The sequence below is a fragment of the Amblyomma mixtum genome, chromosome 8 (assembly GCF_055824585.1).
Source record: "Amblyomma mixtum isolate Tamu chromosome 8, ASM5582458v1, whole genome shotgun sequence".
NCBI lineage: Eukaryota > Metazoa > Arthropoda > Arachnida > Ixodida > Ixodidae > Amblyomma > Amblyomma mixtum.
In genome coordinates, this window is record NC_143019.1 from 40,583,139 (window position 1) to 40,604,404 (window position 21,266).

The window sequence follows — 21,266 nt, forward strand, 5'->3', positions numbered from 1 at the left end:
AGGCAACCTCCTCCCCACTTCCATGGGGGGGGGGGGGGGGGGTGATATTACCGTGTCATTACTCAAAGGCTTGACTTGCCGTTTTTAATGTGGTAGCATTGAGAAAACCCGGCGTTCGTTTGTCTGTGTCAAAAAGAAGCAGATGGCCCATTTGCCTTGGTGGGCCACCGTGATTGGTCAAGAGAGGTCACATGACCTTGTGATGTCATTAAAACCTGCCCACCATGGCAGGTGGCAATTGATGAGAGAGGTCACGTGACCTTGTGACATCATCGCAACCTGGCCACCATGGCCAGTGGCAAATAAAATGATTCAGTTACATTCAAACAGTTTGGCCGAAAAGAAAAAGTATTGGTATAGAATGACGAATTCCACATAACGGGCACATGGGCAGAAAGGCAAAAGAGGAGAAGCATTTGTACGGTAGGTGGGGGGTATCTTTAATGTTGTCCTATTGTACTCTAGGGAGCAGGTTCAGTGTCATCGAAGTTTTGTGACATGTTGTGAACTTAGCGCCGCAGAGGGAAACCGACTCTGCCCCGTCTTCTTAATACTCCCGTAGCCGCTGGCATCCTCGTTGTGGGTCTTTCTCCTGGTCGCTCTCACACGGGCAACTGCAGAGCCAGAATTTTTGGTGCCTTTTGTGCAGGTCTGCTCCTTGGGAGTTTCCACCAAGCTGTGCAGAACATAATTGGCTGACCTTTGAATGCTTCGCGCTCAACCATCGTGACAGTTCCTGAGCACCAAAGGGAGCCTGCAATGCCCAAAAGAACGCCTTCCAACATATCCGAGCCTCCAAAGAAGAAAGGCAAGCTCAGAAACTTGCTTCCTTTCCCCACCACTTGTCTCCTTTTTTTGTACTGCCATTCTTGTCTCTTGCTGTGGTTTTCTTAATTGGTAATACTCTGTAGGCCTTGATTCATGTCCTGTGTCATGTCGCATTCCCGTGTGTCATAAACATAGAAACATTTGAAATTAAGCCTAGGATCATATGAGGTGTACTAAAAGCCGTCAAGCATGCTTGGAGGTAGTTTATTTATTTTAATTTACTTTTCAGCACTGCTGGCGCAAAGCCCATTGTAGGGTGGGTGCAAGACAGGATATGTAGGCTGTGGGTAATCATAGTGCTGCTGCATTTAAAAAAAAAAGCTCATTTAAGTTGGAAATCTTGTCATGCTGCGCCACTCAGTCACTTGCATATGAAAGAGCTTTGTGGCGTCACAGGCTCTGCTCTCTGATGCCACGAGGCTGGCATCCGAAGTCGTGCCATGTCAAGGTATAACCTGCCAGATAGGCGATCGTCAAAATATCCTACTCGGGCCGTAACCACGCATATTACGTCGTCTCTTTCGCTACTCTGACGTGCGTGCAATGAGAGGCATGTTAACAATCGGCAAGCCACCGGTGACAGGTCAAGGCGGGCAGCATAGTTTCGCTTTCGGAGCTTTCTCTGCTGCCAGCCCGCCGAGACGAAGCCTATCAGCTGCACTTATCAGCCAGCCAGCCGTATGGAACAATTGCCTTGTCGCTGCTTTTTTTCTCTCTCTCTCTCTTTCTTTCTTCCTTGAAGGAGTCTTATCACTCCGCCGCCAATGTGCACTTCCCTCGCTTCTCTTCAAATGGTATTTGCATTCCGCAGCGCACCGAAACTCTACACTCGTCACAAGCTGTTTGCCTTTGTGCGACTTTGTGCAATGAAGCCTTCTCATGCACGATGCCGTATGCGAAGAAGCTCAATGCTACCGTGTCGCACACTGGGAAAAGTCGTTGAGATCCTTACCGTTGGGGAGCGGTTCTGCGTCCGGCACCCTCGACAGTGTGAATGCATTTGATTGAACTGTGAAAAATCGTCGTAGCACAGTTTTGCCTTATGAGTTGACCGCAGCTCAGGTTTTCCCCGCATAAATTTTACTTCCACGCGAACTATTTTTGGCGGCTTTGAAGATGATTTGGACCTTTTTTTCTTTCTCATGAAGTCTAAATTTACGAGTTTTTACTGTAGTGTAAACTAGGAACGCAGTTTTTTTTTTTATTGTTTGAGTTGTTTGGTCGTGGGCCATCAAAAACTGCCAAGTCCTAGCTACAGATGTACTGGGCTGAAAAAAAATCTTCTTGTCGTGCCGCCGCGGTGGCTCAGTGGCTATGGTGCTCGGCTGCTGGCCCGAAAGACGCGGGTTCGATCCCGGCCGCGGCGGTTGAATTTCTTTGGAGGAGAAATTCTAGTGGCCCGTGTACTGTGCGATGTCAGTGCACGTTAAAGAAGCCCAGGTGGTCGAAATTTCCGGAGCCCTCCACTACGGCGTCTCTCATAGCCTTAGTCGTTTTGGGACGTTAAACCCCATAAACCAACCAAACCAACCAACCTTCTTGTCGTCACTTCGAATCTTTTCTGGAAATAGCTGAAGGCTTTGCCTTCAATATTTGTGGTTTCCTGCTCGTCTCTGCAGCTGCAAAAAAGCCACCGCGGGTAGCTGCCAATGGACACCGGCTACCGGACCCACTCCCTGCCGGCGAGGTTCTTACGGACCTCTCCAGAAAACAGTGGCGGCTGGGCAAAGCGGTGGGCTTGGGCGGATTTGGGGAGATCTACCTAGGTAAGCACTTGTATTTATTGTTAACTTTTTATGTGCTGTTGCTGCTTTGTGTGTGGTTTGGCCGACTGTAATTAGTGGAGGTGACCGAGACACTTGTATTTCGGCTAGCACCCTTGCTGTAGCGAAAGTTTGTGTGGTGCTGGCTGTGTTGTACTGTCTTGTAAAGATTCCCCGTGCACATTGTGAATGGTGGGCGTGGCAGCGGCTTATGTCCGGCCTTATAGCCCTGTTGCCTTGGGTGTTGTGGATGAAGCTTCGTCGTTCTCGTGCGTGGAATCTTCTTGGTAAGCCAGTGGTGCAAATTGGGTGAGTAGCACTTTGCGCCAGAAGCGGGACATCACCTCACCGAGGCAAATTGTGTTTGGTGAGTAGGTACGGGCATTGTTGGAGCCTGCAAGCCTGCCGTGTGGACTAGGACACTAACGCAGCAGTAACACCCCCCTTCGTGCTTGTCACTTTTGGCCCTCTTGTAAATTTGGCTGGAAGCTGAACTCTCTTCGAGATGCCGTTAGGTCTGTGGAGTTCGCTGAGAGGGCTAGCGGGTCAAGGTATTCTCCTGCATGCATCCTGGGCTTCTGATGCTTTCGGGCCCACTGGCACTGTCGAGACATCCCCACTACTCGGACTTGGGCTGTAACATCCTGGTTTTGATCTGGCTATCGGCAGAACTCTTTTTAGGTAGGAAGTCCGTCCTCTGTGCGCGAGATTTCTTTGTGCCTTGATATTTCTTTCGTGTCATAGATTCCTTGACCAAGGCTGTGAAAAATCAGAAAAATAACTTTATTTATGTAATGCTCCTTTCCGTGTGTGTGCAATAACTGCGACCATGTCTGCAAAGAATTTTCGGGACCTGTTTTCATAGGAGGACTGGAAGCTTTGTTGCCAGAAAAAGAAAAAAAAAAATCTGGACACATGCTTTGTATCTGTTGGCTTTGTGTGGAAGTTGTGCTTATGATTGTTCTTTTGCACAGGATTGGGCTTTGGTTGAAAGCAAATTTTTTAAAACCGGAATGGCATTCGATATGAACAGTTGGCTGGTTGCAGCTGTCTTTTGATTTCACTCTCATGAATGGAATATTCGAGGACTGCATATGTTCGAAGAGCTGTACATTTTGCACTTGTTCGGTACCCTCTCCTCTCTTGGACTCCCCCCCTTTCTTTTTGTAATACCTATTGCCTTAACTGCAAAGCTAAATATATACGGACATGTCATGTGAGAAGAAAACTCAGCGGGTTGTCTGTAACCGAGACAGCGTCGTGCATTTGGCCCGGTTTGTGTGGAGGGTCGCCGGAGCGGTGGTGATACAGGGGTGCTCATTGTAGCATTATGTACGAAACCTCAACTGAAACGACACGGTGTTGCTTTGACTTCTGAGAGTCGCACTGTCTTGTGTCGCGCATTTCGAAAGCCTGCATCTCTGTATTTCCTCTGTGCCATACAAAGCATGAATAAAAACCTTGTTGTTCTCACCCGGCGTGCCTGTCTCTTTTTTGCTTTTGTTTCGAAAGCCTGGCTCCAGCCACATTGGTTGTCGCCAGCGGTCATCCTCTGGAACTAGTTCGTTTGCCGTGGCACAGAGTTCTGTTTGTTTTTTATTTTATTATTTCCTTCCTTTGAAGGGAGTTGGGCAGGTACAGATTTAAAACTTCCTTTTATCACGGAGGCCTTCACAACTGTTGGTGCTAACCTGATCTGACCTGATCTGATCTGCTTTTCTGCCCTCAGCATCAGACGAAGTCTCCAAGTCCGTGGAGGCCAATGCAGCGTTCGTCATCAAAATTGTGAGTGGGCCAGCCGTTTCTGCTTCCCGTGTCCTCGGGGGCATGGTTTTTCTTGCCTCATCTCTTGCTTGAAGTCAGCACGGCCCCTTTCTCCCTCCCTCTCAAGGAACCCCACAGCAATGGTCCACTCTTCACTGAAATCAACTTCTACCTCCGTGTGGGAAAGGCAGAGCAGAGTAAGTTTTCTGCCTCTATTTTCTTTTATTAAGCATGAAATGCTTTTAGCGCCCGTTGACGGCAGTGTGGTGACGTCACGCCGAGACCGAGAGCCATCATCCGGGCACTGAATTCCACTCATCCGGGCACTAAATTCCACTCATCCGGGCTCTGAAACGAGAACATCCGGGCACCGTACGGGACTTATCGAGATTCAACGAGACTCTCTAAGCCCTCCTACGGGACCGGCATACAAGCGCCGGTTGCTCTCCAAACGAGTCGCAAAAAATAACTGCTGCCAGTGTCTTCTCAATGTTTATCAAGATATCAGTCGAGCTGTGCATTTGATAATGCACGGAATTATAATTTCCGATTTCTAATAACGCGTGCAAAAAGCACATACATGCCACAATACACTTCGTTGTCATACGTGATCTGTTAGGGGCTTTGAGAGAAGGCTGCTTAGAGAAAGAGGGGAGCTCCAGGGCGAGAAGGGCTGTCGGCTGAAAAACTGCTTTCGTGTGCTCCCCAGGGATGGCGCTGCGGTCCTACACTCACGCATGTAAAAGACCAGCCGCATGGCCTTCATGCCCTTTCCCCCTCTGGCAGGCAGATGTATACACGCTCACGGAGTATTTGAACGCACTGCATATACATTCTTGTCAGGCCTGCATCTCGTCGTGTCCGCGTACGCTTCTGCAGCGTCCTGGATTTCAATGCCGCCACCGTCACAGCTGCTTAAGCCGAGCAATGGAGCCTGTGTTAGGCCCGTAAACATTTCATGCCTACTCTACTCTCGGTTACGAGAGAGGCGCAATTTATTTATTTTTTTTAACAATTTTGAGGAGACAGACTTGAGCGCTGCATACGGGTACTGGACAGATAACTGGGGACCTGTTAAATTAACAGAGCGGAGTTTCTCATGTGAAAAGAAGCCTGTTCAAAGGGAGGAGAAAATTGGATGTTTGGATCGTTCCGTCTTTCCCTGTGCTCTGGATGCATAGCTCCAAAGCGTAGGCAGTATTTTTTAGCTCCACGTCTCTGATGTATCTTGTTGATACATTTCTGGTTCATGCATTCAAGATTGCAGGCAATGGGTGCATTTGTTTTTCAGTCCCGGACTGTCCGGGACTACTTGCGGACTCGAGTCTGGTATTTGTTTTTCTCGGGCAGCCCGAAAGCTCCGCCCACCTGCGTGCATCGCCATAGCAACGCGTTCGTTTTTCGGCAATGGCAGTCCGCGGGCTACTTGGGGCTGCGGGGAAGGCAGCAGACGACAGCTGCGCGCCGCGCTGGCAGCCATATTGAGTTAGACTCCGTGTGCATTTTGCGTACTTTTCGTGTTCCTGGAGGACGATATTGTGCGTTAAACCTTCACATGAGCTCCGTAGCTGCTCTCTGAGCCATCGTAAGACTTTTTGTTCTTGCATTTTCGTTTATTTTCTTGAAATCCACCGCACACGGACGCGCGTTCGGAGCTGCGAACGCGTATTGTTTGCGCGTGTCGTCAAGAGGTTCTTGTTCGCTTGTTTTGCGACATGCTGTCTGTACGGTTACCTGAAAGCATCGCAGGTGAACCACTCGTATACTGGAGCAGCTATAGCGCTTGTTGTCAACATTTTTGCGAAGGCTTTCGTCTATCTGCCTATTCGCAACGAGTTGGGCTACTTTGTGCGAACTTCGCCGCAAGCAGTAGCGGCGAGCTTACCTCCGAAGCTGAGTTCTGTAATGTACCTACGCCAAACTGACATTAAGGTCTTCAAATCGACTCAGTATCATGGTCGAGCGCACGGCTATGGCACGGCGTTGCTTCGGCGTCGTGGTGGCCGTGGCTTGCGTCTGCTAGCAGATGACAGCTTCCTGGTACGGTAACCGAGGGGGAGCCCGGCTCCGGCGGCGAGCAGCCTATGGCAAGTAGGTCATGTGACCGTGACGCTGTTTCCTGTCAGAGCGGAAGCAGAGACCTGTCAGCAAGTAGTCCGGGACTGGAAAAACAAATGCGCCCAATGAAAGTTCTGTAGAATCACTGTTTTTCTTCTAATTAATGTGTTCCCGGATATTGATTTCCGGGCTACTGCATTAAAAAAACTTCATGTCCCAGTCATATAATAAGTTCAGCAACCAACTGCATATGTGCAAGCATACAGATGGCCTGAACTAGTGTACTGTGCGATGTCAGTGCACGTTAAAGAACCCCATGTGGTCGAAATCTCCGGAGCCCTTCACTACGGCGTCCCTCACAGCTGGAGTCTCTTCGGGATGTTAAGTCCCTATAAACCCATAAACCTGAACTATGGGGCACGCGACATTAAAGACTGGAATGCATCAGCAGTCGACTGCTGTGGTGGCTTCACTGCAGTGCTTAGGTGCAAGGGGGCAAAACACAAAAAAAAAAGAGAGAAAGTGGGCTGTAATTGTGGGGACGCTACATGGAGCTTTGTGGTGCCAAATTTGCGGCTAAGGGTCAAAGCATCTGAGAGATACAACGGTGAGCTTACATATTAGCAGGCTGGGTGTGTGGAACGCGGCAAGAGCGAGTCAGCTTGATGAGTCCACTTTTGTGCATCCTCTTAGCTGTGCTGTATCAATTTTGGTCTTAGTAGTTGTGCAATAGCTGGTGCAGCGTTGACCCTAGGGCAGGGCCATCCTTCTGATTAAAACTGCTCTCTCCTCTTCACGGCTCATATGCCTTAGCTTTGCTTCGCTCTTTTCGCAGTCGAGAAGTGGGTCAAGCAGAAGAAGCTGGACTACCTGGGCATGCCCTGCTTCCGCGGATCGGGTTCCCACGAGCACAACGGAGTCAAGTACCGGTTCATGGTCATGGACCGGTTCGGCGAGGACCTGCAGAAGATCCTGGATCGGCAGGGCAAGACACTTCCGCTCAAGACCGCCTTCAGCCTCGGCATGCGTGTGGTGAGTGCAGTGTAGTGGCTCGCAGCACGGCAGTTAGCGCACACACGCCGATTGAGAATAGGCACTGAATCTTGATGGAATTGGACACCTTGCTGTCTAGCACCGCGTCTGTGTATGCACCTGCATTCGCTGCAGTTGTCATACGCGGCTACCAGCCTTACTACGAAGCTGTTGTTGCGTGTTGGTGGCTTGGAATGCACGTCTAAATGGTCCAGGGAAAACTCATTGTGTCCAAAATTTGTGGTAATGTCCGCAGTTCTGTGACAGCTGCTGCCAGCTTTGCCGAAAGGCTTGATCTTGCATGTCTTTGGTGACTGGCTGTGGGTTGTCTGCACGACTGGTGCAGTGCAATTCTTGCTGCTCTGTGGGAAGAGCAAAAGAAACCACCCTGCCTGGGATTTTGGCAGGTAGAACTTCCTTTATAGTGACCCATTGTGTCATTCACTGCCTTTTCTTCCCACAAAAATTTTGCTTACAGTGTGTGCGTGACGCTTGGGCTTTTCCAGTTATGGTCGTCATCAGTGTTGTTACCCATTGTTTGCCCAAACAGATTGATGTCCTGGAGTACGTCCATAGCCACGACTACATCCACGCTGATGTGAAGGCGTCCAATCTGCTTCTGGGCTATGGCAAGGGCAACGAGAACAAGGTGGGCTGCTGCACTTGTGTCAGAAGAGTTGTGCTGATATTGCTGCAGGAGGAGGTATAGAAAGAATTTAAGGCCATGGGATCCTTGTGAATTTGTTTTCCACCATGTATCAGCTGTAGCTTCCGATTTTTGTTCAAAGTTTGCCTGTGTTCAGTCGTTCTTTTCATAGTGCTATACTTCTGTGTTGGGGCGAGCTAGAGCCCGTGTAACCCGTGAGATGAGTTTAGCAACTGGCAATGGCAGGTGAGAGGCCATACATTGCTGCATACGCAGAAGAGAAGAGCAATGTTCAAATTCTTTTTGGCATCAGATTTATCCTCTCGTGGTTAGAGCTAAAAGGTACAGTTTAGGCAGTGCTAATATTCATTATCATGACTGCTTGCTTGGTTAGTAGGAGTTAGAACAAAAACGGCGTATAAAGCCCAAGTAGCCAGGTAATCGGCCCAACATTGGAGATGGATGGTTTTACTATGGTCCTTTGTAGGACCATGATTTGATAATACAGATCCAATGTTGGGCCAATTATCAGTGCTGCTTGGGGGGACCGTCAACGTTTATTTTTGACCCGTTCTGTCTTGTGTACGGGGTTTGCTTTTACCCTGTGTCGTTTTTGTACGCACGCTGCACAGGTTTTGGTATAACCTGGAGGTGTGTTTGGTCACTTGCTTTTTGACCACAAGGTGTTCTTGGTCGACTTTGGACTGGCCTGTCGGTACACCCAAAACGGCAAGCACAAGGAATACAAGGAAGATCTCCGGAAGGCGCACGACGGCACCATCGAGTTCACGAGCCGGGATGCCCACATCGGGGGTGAGTAGCCGAATCGAGTAGCACAGCTCAAGGCTGACCTGCCAGTGAACGGCAGTTTGCTGTGTCAGTTTATATAAGCGCTATGAAATCTTTGGTGGAACTGGGAATAAAAGTTATTGCCAATGCAAATTTCGCGAAAGAAGCAGTCTTTTTTTTTTTTCTTGCCGTGGGGGGGTTGCCTCTCTTGGGTCTTCACGAGTGTCGTTGCTCATGGAAACTGACTGTTCTTGATTTCATTTGCGCAGTGCATGCATTCGTTCACGGCATGACCCTCGGCTGCTTCGCACAGTCTGATATTATGACGTAGGGCGACTCTGTTGTTACGAAAAGTGGTGAGGACATGCCGAAAGCATAACTGTGGCTCAGGCAGTCTAATGTCATCACTTGTAGATGGTGTGGCGAAGTTCACTCTTTTCAAAGTCGGTTTTTCGCGGAAATATTGAGTTTCTAAGTTTACATGTTTTTCAGACCATTTTTCGGGTTTTACCAAGTCCGAAAAAACAGTCGGCGACTGCCTATGCCCGAGATTTTAGCGCTGTTGAAAGTGACGGGTGATGGAAATAATGAGGTGCTGAACGGAGTGCTTTTGTGGGAATGCACTGCACATTGGAATGGGAGAAAATGGGAATGGCAGTCTGGGCTGTGGCATCTGCAGTGCCGGTGGTGGTTACAAATCTGCCTGACCTGTGATGGCGTTTCTCTCCCAACACCCCAGCGCACTCTAGGAGAGGGGACATCGAGATCCTGGGCTACAACCTGCTCCAGTGGCTCTGCTGTCGGCTGCCGTGGGAAGAGAACCTCAAGGACCCCGAATATGTCAGCCAGCAGAAGAGTGGGCAAGTGGACGAGAGCTTCTCTCTTTGCGTTCTTTCTGGTTTCCCCCGGTGCAAAATCGGTGGCTGGGCCATGCATAATGTTAGCTTACCTGTGTAACATTCTTAGGCTAGGCTAGGCGGGGTTTGCTGGTAGCGATTTTTTTGATGCTGAAGCAAACCGTATTGCAATTGCCTAGTATTTGGACGAGAAATGGCAGATACTGCACATTCGGTGAAAGCAATTGTTGCTGTGCATTTATGAAATTTATGATGTCCGCTCTTTCCTCATGGCCCATACGTGCTAATACCGTATTTACTCGAATCTAGGCCGGCCACGATTCTAAGCCGAGACCCGAAAGCTGAAGGCCACAGAAAAAAAAAAAACTTACCTCGATTGTAGGCCGGCCGAAAAAACAATTGCGAACAAGAGGTACAGCACGCAAACGACATTTATTGCCAGGAACCCGCTCAGGCTGATCCCGGGCTGGCGTTTGGGCGAGGAGACATATGCAACGCCAGCCCGGGATCAGCCGCCGAAGTCCTGCCCGGCTTGAAGATTTGACGACTGCTCTGCAGCGAGTATAACTTTCCGCTTGAAGGCGGCACTATAATGGCACCGCCTGTTTAAAAACCACACACGAAAACTTCACTGCTGCGAATGTGCTCACGCCACCGCACGAGAACAGAACGAGGCCAGAATGGCAGCCAGTGCTCATGTGTGCTTTGATCAGTATCGGCTACGGATAGCAACGGCTACAGTGCTGTCTTTCGTTGGCGTTTTGTGGGGGCGCCACCTGCGTGCTACATTTATTCGTATTTTACGAATACGAAACCTCGAAACGAAATCCTCGAATCTAAGCCGACATAAGAGTTCTACATCTCGTTTTTTTTTTAAAAACTATCGGCCTAGATTCGAATAAATACGGTAGTATTGTGCGAGGGCATGCGTTGTAGTGTTACCGCATCTGTGGTTGAGACACTATACAATCAAACCTAAACATAATGAGATTGAAAAAAGTAAAAAATCCACATTTTCGTTGCATGCAGTCTTCACTTCCAAACTGGACAGTGCTGAACAGAAATCAAAATAAAAAGTAAATGTAGGTGGAATCGTGTCGAAAGTGTTTGCAGTAAAAACCCCCGATTACTCAAAGTATGTTGTACTCTACTTGGTGTGGCGCTGGGAAATAGCCTCTCTGTCTCAATTGGTTTTTGCCATAGTTCATTGCACACATTGCCACATGAGCCGAATTTGTGTTCGCAACAGATTCTTTAATGCTAGCTTTGGGTGTTGTTTCTTTTTTTGCAGGTTTATGAATAATATCCCTCTCCTAATGACCAAGTGCTTTCCACATGGAGACGTGCCAAGTGAGTGGTCCCTTGTTTCGCCGTTTTTAGTGACGAGCGCATGCACAAGTGGTCGTGACCGTCTGCACCATTCTCGAAGGATATCCCACCCCTTCTAATTCATTGCTCTTTCTCCATTTCATGCCCCCTCCTGTAGGTGGTATAACAGAGTTCCTGCAGTATGTGGCTTCTATGAAATTCGAGGACACCCCAGACTACAAGCGGCTAAAGAGAATCCTGGAGAAAGGCATCCAGGAGGCGGGATTCAAGCCCGACGGCAGGCTACTGTTCACACCCCCGAGGGCCCCGCGACGCAATTCGTTCTCGCCAAAGGCACGTAGCGCACTCCTGGCTGTCGCAGCTCGTGTTGCATTTGTGGCAGTGTGAAGCTCGATAATGTCCCCGGCAGCACAGCTGATTGGCCCGATGTTGGAAATATACTGGCAAAGGCTGGCCCTACATTCGGTATTGGCCCGATGTTGGAAATATACTGGCAAAGGCTGGCCCTACATTCAGTATTGGCCCGATGTTGGGAATAAACTGGCAAAGGCTGGCCCTACATTCAATATTGGGCCGATTACCTGGGCTGCTTGGGACCTATAGGAAGGACTGTTGTAGTCGGATAAAGCTCGGAACGAAGCGGCGAATGCCACTCAGAGGAGACTGTCCAGCCAATGGCATTGGGCTTTATTCTTTTGCACCTGCTACCGTCTACCATGGTATCCGGGGGCATGCAGTTGAGCTGTAAGGGGATTTACGGTGGTTTAAGCGTGATGTCATGACAACCAGTCAACGCCATTGACTGGAAGGCGTCCTTTGTAAAGCATTCGCTGCTTGATTCTTGAGTTGTATCTGGCTGTATAGCTTCCTGCATCTTGTGAGAAGTTGCAGTGCATCTGGAAAAGCTTGTCATTTACTCCTTGTTTTATTTGTGGCTGTTGAGACATGGGGAATGCGAAACGGGGATGGGTGGTCTACGTCTATAGGAGGCGCTATACAGTAATATGTTGCGCGCTATGACCTTTGTACAGTTTTTTAGGACGTGTTTAGAAAACTTTCGCGTAGTTTGTTCAGCCCCCCTTTTTTTTTGAAGCCTTAATTTAATGAAAAAAGTAGTAGGCAAATTACGGGAGTAAATGCGGTAAGTTTTGTCAGTAGACAAAGTATAAAAATGGAGAAGTGAAAAGTTTTACAAAATCGGCCATTTTATTTTCCGCGTCTCTGCCTTACAATAGAGCAGCAGCGCTTTCTCTGTGTGGGGTCTTTTACAGTAATTGAAATGTTTCTCACAGTCGTGTTGCTTTTGTGCATGCAGAAGAAGCCCGTGCTGCAGGAGGTGGTACTCGCCGAGGACAGCATGGAGGAGAGCGGGGAGGAGAACGTTGAGGAGAAGCCACTGTCCAGGGCCGCTGCCCGCAATCGAGCTGGCGTCCCAGTGCGGAGAAACTGCCGCCGGTCACCAAAGTCTCCCTCTAGGCTGGATGATTTCATCACATCGGACCTGGAACCAAGGGCAGGGAAGAAGAGAGCCGCGTCTGCCCTCTCGGGCAGGACAAGCTCTAAAGGTAGGCAGTCGTCATTTTGGGCCCCCCCCCCCCCCCCCCCCCCCCCCCTTGTTCTATTTAAGGGGGGACACTGGTCTTGAAAAGAAAATTTTATTAATTTAGTCATAGTTATGAAATTTTCAGGGCACATGTATTTTTGTGCGCTGATTCTAGATAGGTCATTTAGTTTCATGTAAAACAATTCCTTGAGCACTTATGCACTTTTTATGCAAGTATCTTGCGAAAAGTTTTGAAGAAAATTTGCTGCGGGAAACTCGCTGAGATATATGCTATTGGGTTCTCTTGACACCAAGGAATACAATAAGGGTGAAATTATCATCCTGGCTCTCATAAGACTTGAGTAATAGGGTACCGAAGCTGTCACTTCAGAAGCAGGAATACACACTTTCCCTCTCATTTCTGAAGCAACAACTTCAAAGCTCTATAGCTTAAGTTCTATGATAGGCAGGAAGACAATTTTACCCTTATTGTATTCCTTGGTGTCAAGGGAACCCAATGGCACACATTTCAGCGAGTTTCTCGCAGCAAATTTTCTTCAAAACTCTCCGCAAAATACTTGTATAAAAAGTGCATAAGTGCTCAAGGAATTGTTTTACATGGAATTAAATGACATATTTAGAATCAGCACACAAAAATACATATTCCCTGAAGATTTCGTAACTGTGACATCATTAATAAAAATTTTTTTTTCAAGACCAGTGTCCCCCCTTAAATGCACTCCTGGACCTTGATGCACGTGTGAAATGCGAAACTGCGGTGTTTGAAATGCCAGACCATTGTTGAGAGGAGTTTGTATTGTTTCATGGTTCTAAGGATTATGGGCAAATGCTGAAGCGGTTCCAGTTTCATATTTTTTTTTTACCAGGGGTCTGTGAATGCACAAAACTTGGAATAGTCTGCAAATAGTTTTTACTGTTCCGCACTGCACTTTCACTATTCGAACCTCCTAAACGAAATTGTGAATTTGTTGTTCACCTGAACTCGCGGCAAAACATCGTGACTTTCCACGCGGCACTACAGTCAAGTCCACTTATAACAATACTGGTTATAACAATATATCGGATATAACAATGGTCAGTCATGGCACCATCAGCTTTGCCATGTGTTCTATGGTAAAATAAACTGCTTATAGCAATGCTGTCAAGGCACATTATTGGTTATAACAATTAAATCTGGTAATTGAGCATCAACTGTTATAGAAAAAAAAAGAAGGAAATGCCACAACCACACCAGCAAAATCATACTTACAACACAAAAGCGCGCACGTGTGGGGCCGACCAATGCACTAAGCTGGCGCAGCAATGCCACGAAAGCAAAAGAGGCAGGCGTCATCGCGTCAGGAGAGCTGCTGCATTGCTGCATTGGTTACGCGTGCCATGCATACCCCCAATCAGTCGGTGCAGTGCGCGTGCATGCAGCCAGAGCGGTCTTTCTCTTGTCAGCTGTCACCGCACCCTTAGTTCTGCATGCTTCTTGAATTTCCCATAAGAATAGCTTCCAAAAAGCCGGCTTGATTCCTGTGACGTGGAGGTGCGCAAAGCTCCCGGTGGCGCAGTGATGGCGGTGCTTTGGTCATCGGTGAATGGTGAACATTGCTCCGGTTCCCTGAAGTTCGATTTAACGAGCTTTTACAGGCATTAGAACAATCAAACCCCTCTGGGTATTTACTGTCAATAAATGCTCTGAAGTTTGTCATCCTTTCTTTTTTTTTTTCAGCACAACCCTGTTATAACAATTATTGGTTATAACAATGGTATTTCCATGGCACTTGAATATTGTTATAAGTGGGCTTGACTGTAGTACTGTGCCATTCGCTTTCAGTAATGGAGTTGTGGTTCAACAGCGGCCCAGGCTTCGATATGCCTTTACTTTCGGAGCCCGTCGAAGGGTTGTGCATTCATTTGGTCCGGACAGCTTGTCGAAACTGTGTGTGTGTTTTTGCGCGCTTTGCAGACTCCCGGAAGAATGGCTTCAGCGAAGACAGCAACAGCGTGGGCCTGGACAACCCAACGCCAGCCATGCTGGAGGTGCTGCAGCGCAAGCAGGCCCAGCTGGCCCAGCAGCAGGACGGAGTGCTGCCATCCAGTGGCAGCGGCCGCAAGCGCTCAAGCACCTCGCCCCCCATCAACCACTGCTCGTCACCGCCCCACCTGTGGGGCCTGGACGGCCGCCTCTCTCTGGTCGAGACTGTCGACCGTGCGGTGCAGGCCGGTGAGTCACCATCTCTGTGGCCCAGTGTTGTAGCCCCTCGTTCTAAGCGCAAAACTCTTCTCTTTTGACAGCGCTCGGCCCGTGCCTCGTAAGTCTTTACGCAAGTTTCGTAAAATTTCTGGAGCACCTGTGTGCTGTTCTCCTTAGGCTGGTTGTCTGCGCCCAAAATAAACATTTCCCAAGCGCACGCTATCTCTCTCTGTCTACGGGCTGCCTCTTTGCCCTTTGCTCTGTGATCAGTTGGTCACCAAGGTGTATCCGATCCTTTTCTGGGTGGAAAACAGTGTTGCCAACAGCAGTGTGCTTACTAAATGGGGACGCAGGGGTCAGATTGCAAAGATATCGAAAAGACATTGGATTTTAGAAAACGTCAGGTTTGGTGTCTACAAGACCTTTCACATCCCCAAAATATTTTTCAAAAAACAGCCCAGAAGTGATATTAATGAAGAAGTTCTTTTTATCGTAGGTAGTAGGAGGAAACTACTGGAAACGTCTATGAAAATGGCCGATTTTCAAGCTCAGTGGCTCCGCTTTTGCACTACCGCTCGCAGCAAGATCGGTATCACCGGAAAGCTAGTTTCACTGCTGGTCTCTCCTGTTGGAATCTCATGTCTGCAATAAAAAGACTCTGAAAAAGTAGACGTGAGAAGGCCTCCAGAAAGCCACTGCTTAACGCTGATTGGTCTGGCCTGTTACGTAACGCTCAGTGCGCCTTGTGTGTGGGTGCTGATCGGTGCAGTATCGCACACCATCGGCTGCTGCTGTGCCGTGGAATAGCACTTCTTTATTGCTCGGGGGTTCTTCTCTGCTCCAGCAATGTCTCACCGCACGTTTCAGGCGAAGCGTGCATGCCAAAAGCAGGTGTGCAAGCCAGTCAATCCGAAAAAGAGGAAGCACTCATCGGTAAATGAATATGACGAAGGAAGGACCGGGCCGCCGTCAGCGACGAAAAGGACGAACGCGCTGTGTGATCCGTCATGAAGACTTGAGAAGTAAAGCCAGCAGTGAAAGTGACTAGGATTCGGTACGTTATTTCGGCACTACGATACAGCTGGAGCATAGGGTAGTTTCCACCAGCTGATGACCCCGGTTGAAGCAGTCATGCAGCAGCATGGATACGCAAGTTCATCCAGTGACTGTCATGATCAGAGGCGCGTACTACACAATGTGTCCTACATGATGCAGGGGCACTTTTAACTACACTTTGTTGCTTTGGAAACTGCTTGGAACAAAGTCTGCTTGGTACAAAGTCCCGCGTCCGCGGTACACTTCACACGATGTTGTTTACAGGGCGCCGAAGGAAAAAAAAAGCATGCAGCGTAAATAAACAAAAGGACAGGGATATACGAAGGCCCCCTACAGCCATAGGCTCAAAACATTGCAATTTTGGAGCATTTTGATAAGACATGAACTACTGTGAGTTCAGTGCCAGTTTCCTCAAAAGTGTGCTTTGACTCGACTGCCTTGCTTGTAGAAAGCATAGCATGACAATGGCTTGATGGATTTTCATGATTTCTGCCATGTTGTGTTCCTTGATAAATTCTTTATGCAGTGACATTCATGTATTTCTGAATTGATATCTCAGTTTTTGACTGTCACTAATTTTACCTGTGATATTTACGAGTGTTGTATCGACGATGCGTAAGCAATCGTGGATATAACATTCTGTGTGAGGAAAAAATGTGACTAGTAGTAAAAATCCTTGGAGAAAAGTGACTGCAGGCTCCTACTATGTTTATTTGTCACACCAGGATTTTTGCAAGTTTGGTATAGCAATGAAGTATGTAAGAATTTATGATGCCAAAACTGCTTAATGTACCGTATTTTCCGGTGTATAAGACGCGTTTTTTTTTTTTTTTTTTCAAAAATCTTGCTGGTGCGTTCTATACAAGGGTGCGTCTTATATGCGAATTTTCCGTTTTTTTTTTTTGCGGGTTCAGAAATTACTCAGGTTCATGTTCAAGCTTTTTTCACCAAAAAAATATTACTACCAATAACGCGGCTGTATCATGGTTAATACTTCAATACGGAGACCGCCGTGCGCAACTTTTTTAGGTGAACTTTATCATGAAACGGCGGGGTTGACCACTTCCGGGATCTTAAACATGCGGCCGTTTCGGAGGCCCCAAGCAAAGGTAATGTGAAATGCCAAAAGATGGCGACAGTCGCGCTTCTCGCCATTGTCAAGACAAGCCAAGAGAAGCCGATGTTTTTTTTTAGTCACCCTTTGCAAGTACGTAGTGCGAAGAGAATGCTTCAGATGTGTTGCCTTTTCGATAGCGCATCCGAAGGTGAAGACTTTGAAGTTTTTATGTAAACATAAATTGTTATGGACATAAAGAGAGTTCTTTTGTGCTAAAACGTGGGCTGGTATGGCGTGAGTGTTGCCTTTTTTGATCACTTAGCGTTGCTTAAGAACTCATACGTACGGTGCATTTTGCGATGGTCGCATAAGCATGTTTAATTAAGCCTCACTAGCCTAACTGGGTAAATTGGGGTGCGTCTTATATACCAATTTTTTCAATGACAGCCTGCATATATGGCGGGTGCGTCTTGTACACCGGAAAATACGGTAATTCAGTGAAATTTTGTATTTAATCATTCAATGCATGTCCTGGTAAGCTTGCCAAATGTCATTGCTCTGCGCAAAAAAAAATAAGAAATAAATAAAAAGAGCCTATTCACACGACGGTTCGGTCGCCCACGCATTACGTGTTCATGCGTCAGCACATTGAGAGGCACGCTGTAGGCCAGCAGACTGGTCAAGCAAGGAAGCTCGGGTGCCTCTCCCTTTGCGGGAATTAGCGGCGGCCCGCAAAGATGCATGCGCTAGCTCTGGCAATTGGGCTAGCAAGACGGCCTGCCCAGGCCATTGAGGAATCGGACAAAGGGCCACAACCGCTCTTCAGGACTTCCTCTGCAGTTCAGTAAAGTTTTTCTTTCATTAAAGGGGAACATGGGGTCTTAGAGCATTTTTTTTTTATTATTTACAGACCAAATGGAATGAAACTGCACAGACTTTTTCAGTTTTTTCTGCTGATTTCAAATATGCAATTTGTTTATTTCTAGGCCAATTAGTTCCTGAGATATTAATATATATCATGCCATTGTCTGCTCAAACAGTAGAAAAAAAATGGGCCACCAGAAATTTAATTTTAATATGTGGGTGGATACTACAATGTGTGTGGAATGCGACGCTGGAAGCAGTTTTCAGTTTTTTGTCCATGTGGACAAATGGGCTTAATAGTTAGTTTTCAAGTGAGTTAACCAGACATACAGTGCCAGAAAACACGACACACATGAAACTAACTATTAAGCCATTTGTCCACATGGACAAAAAACTGAAAACTGCTTCCAGCGTTGCATTCCTCACACATTGTAGTACCTACCCACATATTAAAATTAAATTTCTTGTGGCCCATTTTTTTCCTATTGTTTGAGCAGACAATGACATGATATATATTAATCTCAGGAACTAATTGGCCTAAAAATAAACAAATTGCATATTTGAAATCAGCAGAAAAAACTGAATAAGTCTGTGCAATTTCATTGCATTTGGTCTGTAAATAAAAAAAATGTTTTAAGACCCGTGTCCCCCCTTAAATCGCACAGTCATGGGTCGGGAGGTAGTTCGACCAGTGTTGCAAAATACTTTAAAATAATCTGGCAACTGTGGTACACCTAGCATGTCATCTGCTCTGTTGGGTCTGTCGCATCTGCTTGACGTCACCTGATCACGGGCCAGTTTTTAGTGGCATGTGAACACATGATGCGCGAGCTGCAGGCAGACGGGCCGTCATGTGAATAGGCCTTTACTGTCCTATAGTCTGGGACAACTCGAGACCGAAGCAGCTTTTCCTCGTCAAAAGGACCCCCCCCCCCCCCTCCAGCCAATGGCATTACCCGATTCTTATGAGCCCCCCTCCCCTGTATTGTCACACTGCTCCCTGTATTGACAGGTTAGCAGGTGCATGAGAATTGGCCGACCCCATTGGGGGTCCTTTGTGAGGGAAAGGGCTCTTCGTTCTCGAGTTGTGTCCGGCTATAGTATGGCATGGCCTGACAAGTTGGCGTACACCAGTCTTGCGGGCCACCTGCCTAATCCTGGACTGTCTTCATTTTAGCGCCACGTCAGAGAAACGACAAAGTGCCCAGGAAGCGACCTCTACGTTCCACAGCCTGCCAGACCGACCCGCAGTGGGGCAGCTACTAATTCGACGTGGCTGCACAAGATCGCAAGGGAGAGGGGTAGGAGTGTGAACAGTGTCGGCACTCTTGTGAGAGAGAGGGGGCATCAAAGGTCACCATCCAGATGAGGGGGCTTCGACCTCTGCAGAGCCAAGTTCTTCACGGCCACGTTGCCAGCGTGTACAGACTGATGTGCTGCTTTGTGGCGCGCACCCCGCGACTGTTTTTATGGCGCCAGCGAAACCCATCATACCTGTCCGGTTTTAGCTAACTCAACATTGGAGTCTGTTTTCTTCTCTTATTCCCTTTCTTTAAATGACTATTCGTTCTCATACACGCCTTTATTATTTTTTTTTTCTCCTCTCTCTCTGTCTCACTAGGTTTTCATGTAGTCTGCCAATTGCTCTGGGCGTTTGGTGGTCCTGTACAAATATCTCGGCTGTAGTTGTACATAAACGTGGGGCATTTTGGCATTTCATTTTGTGCAGACGGATATGTCTCATTGCATTTCGTAGCCCCCTTTTTGTTCTTTTATTTTCTTCTCATGGTAGAAGACATTCTTCCTCAAGACAATAAACACGCTAGCATTGGCATTTGCATCTACACAGTGTCTTGGTGAGAGTGGATTAGAGGGGTGGGATTCCGGGCTGGACCTTGTGCCAGTCTGTGAGCAACAGATTGCTGCAGCACAATTCAGGCAAGTACAAAACACTTTTGAATTGAATGCTTAGTAAAACGAAGTGTTTCCTGAATTCCGTACGGTTTCACTACACTTGTTCAGAAACTTTTCATTTGCTTGTTCTGCGTGCTATAAAGTAAAAGTTTGTCCATGCAAAGCATTTACAAAGTCCTGACAGAGGGTGGGTGGTGCCATCTAGCAGTAGATTGTCACGTATGTATTATCAGTAGAATCTATGGTATGGTCACTGTTGATACTTATTTCAAGTGCCATAGAAATACCATTGTTATAACCAATAATTGTTATAACAGGGTTGTGCCGAAAAAAAGAAAAGACAAACTTCAGAACATTTATTGACAGTAAATACCCAGAGGGGTTTGATTGTTCTAATGCCTGTAAAAGCTCGTTAATTCGAACTTCAGGGAACCGAAACAGTGTTCACCAATGACCAAAGCACCGCCATCACTGCGCCACCGGGAGCTTCACGCACCTCCACATCACACGAATCAAGCCGTCTTTCCAGAAGTGATTCTTATGTGAAATTCAAGAAGCATGCAGAAACAAGGGTGCAGTGACAGCTGACCAGAGAAAAACCGCACTGGCTGCATGCACGCGCACTGCACCAACTGATTGGACTGATTAGGGTACGCATGGCGCGCGTAGCCAATGCAGCAATGCAGCAGCTCTCCTGACGCGATGACGCCTGCCTCTTTTGCTTTCGTGGTGTTGCTGCGCCAGCTTAGTCCATTGGTCGGCCCCACATGTGCGCGCTTTTGTGTTGTAAGCATGGTTTTGCTGTTGTGGTTGTAGGGTTTCTTTTTTTCTGTAATGGTTGACACTCAATTACCAGATTTAATTGTTATAACCAATAATGTGCCTTGACAGCATTGCTATAAGCAGTTTATTTTACCATAGAACACATGGCAAAGTTGATGGTGCCATGACTGACCATTGTTATATCCAATATATTGTTATAACCAGTATTGTTATAAGTGGGCTTGACTGTAATACAAATTCGTTAAATTCCCCAGCCGGAGTGCTTTGTGTACAATACACGGAACATAGGGATGTTCTTAACACTTCCACGCCACTCCGGATGATACGAATGCGCTAGTCGTGACCGCACCTTCGAGCACTGAGCGCTACCCGTACAGTCTGGGGCAAAAGTGTCTGGACCGTGTGATCCGCAAACTAAACTGATAGCTGTATTAGATGCCAATTGGAGACCACGTTCGTGGAGGTGAAAGTCTGTTCTCTTCTTTCACCTCAAGTGTGGGCCCCAGCCGGCTTCTAATACTACAGCTACTGCTTTGTTTGTGGATCACGCGGTCCAGAGTCTTTTGTCCCCGACTGTACAACTTTGACCCCGTGATTGTTAGTCGTGTGACACACATGGTGAGTAGAGAGACGTGCGGCCGTAAATAAATCCAGCCGGCCATCAACACATCGATGTGAATGCATTTCCTATGCTTCTGCATACGACTTTCATTCATTTTGGATGATAGGAATTTTTGTGCGCCCCCATGAGATTCGTATCTCCAAGATTCTACTGTAGTT

The 21,266-nt window shown here is 47.5% G+C and overlaps 1 protein-coding gene across 2 annotated transcripts in view; it reads left to right on the top strand.

The window, feature by feature from the left end:
• The window catches only part of LOC149332207 (serine/threonine-protein kinase VRK1-like), a 26,798-nt gene extending 7,165 nt beyond the window's left edge, over positions 1 to 19,633 (top strand). Inside the window, exons 2-14 of one of the 2 annotated variants that reach the window (XM_089557143.1) lie at positions 650 to 808; positions 2,448 to 2,594; positions 4,321 to 4,376; positions 4,483 to 4,552; positions 7,249 to 7,445; positions 7,996 to 8,094; positions 8,775 to 8,904; positions 9,620 to 9,740; positions 11,029 to 11,087; positions 11,224 to 11,399; positions 12,382 to 12,631; positions 14,585 to 14,842; positions 18,967 to 19,633. In XM_089557143.1, coding sequence (XP_089413269.1) covers positions 760 to 808; positions 2,448 to 2,594; positions 4,321 to 4,376; positions 4,483 to 4,552; positions 7,249 to 7,445; positions 7,996 to 8,094; positions 8,775 to 8,904; positions 9,620 to 9,740; positions 11,029 to 11,087; positions 11,224 to 11,399; positions 12,382 to 12,631; positions 14,585 to 14,842; positions 18,967 to 19,055 — 1,701 coding nt within the window. In that variant the 5' untranslated portion in view covers positions 650 to 759 and the 3' untranslated portion in view covers positions 19,056 to 19,633. Of the gene's footprint in view, positions 1 to 649; positions 809 to 2,447; positions 2,595 to 4,320; positions 4,377 to 4,482; positions 4,553 to 7,248; positions 7,446 to 7,995; positions 8,095 to 8,774; positions 8,905 to 9,619; positions 9,741 to 11,028; positions 11,088 to 11,223; positions 11,400 to 12,381; positions 12,632 to 14,584; positions 14,843 to 14,913; positions 15,222 to 18,966 lie in introns of those variants that run through there. The other variant, XM_089557141.1, reaches the window with a different exon arrangement.
• Positions 19,634 to 21,266: the final 1,633 nt, after the last annotated feature.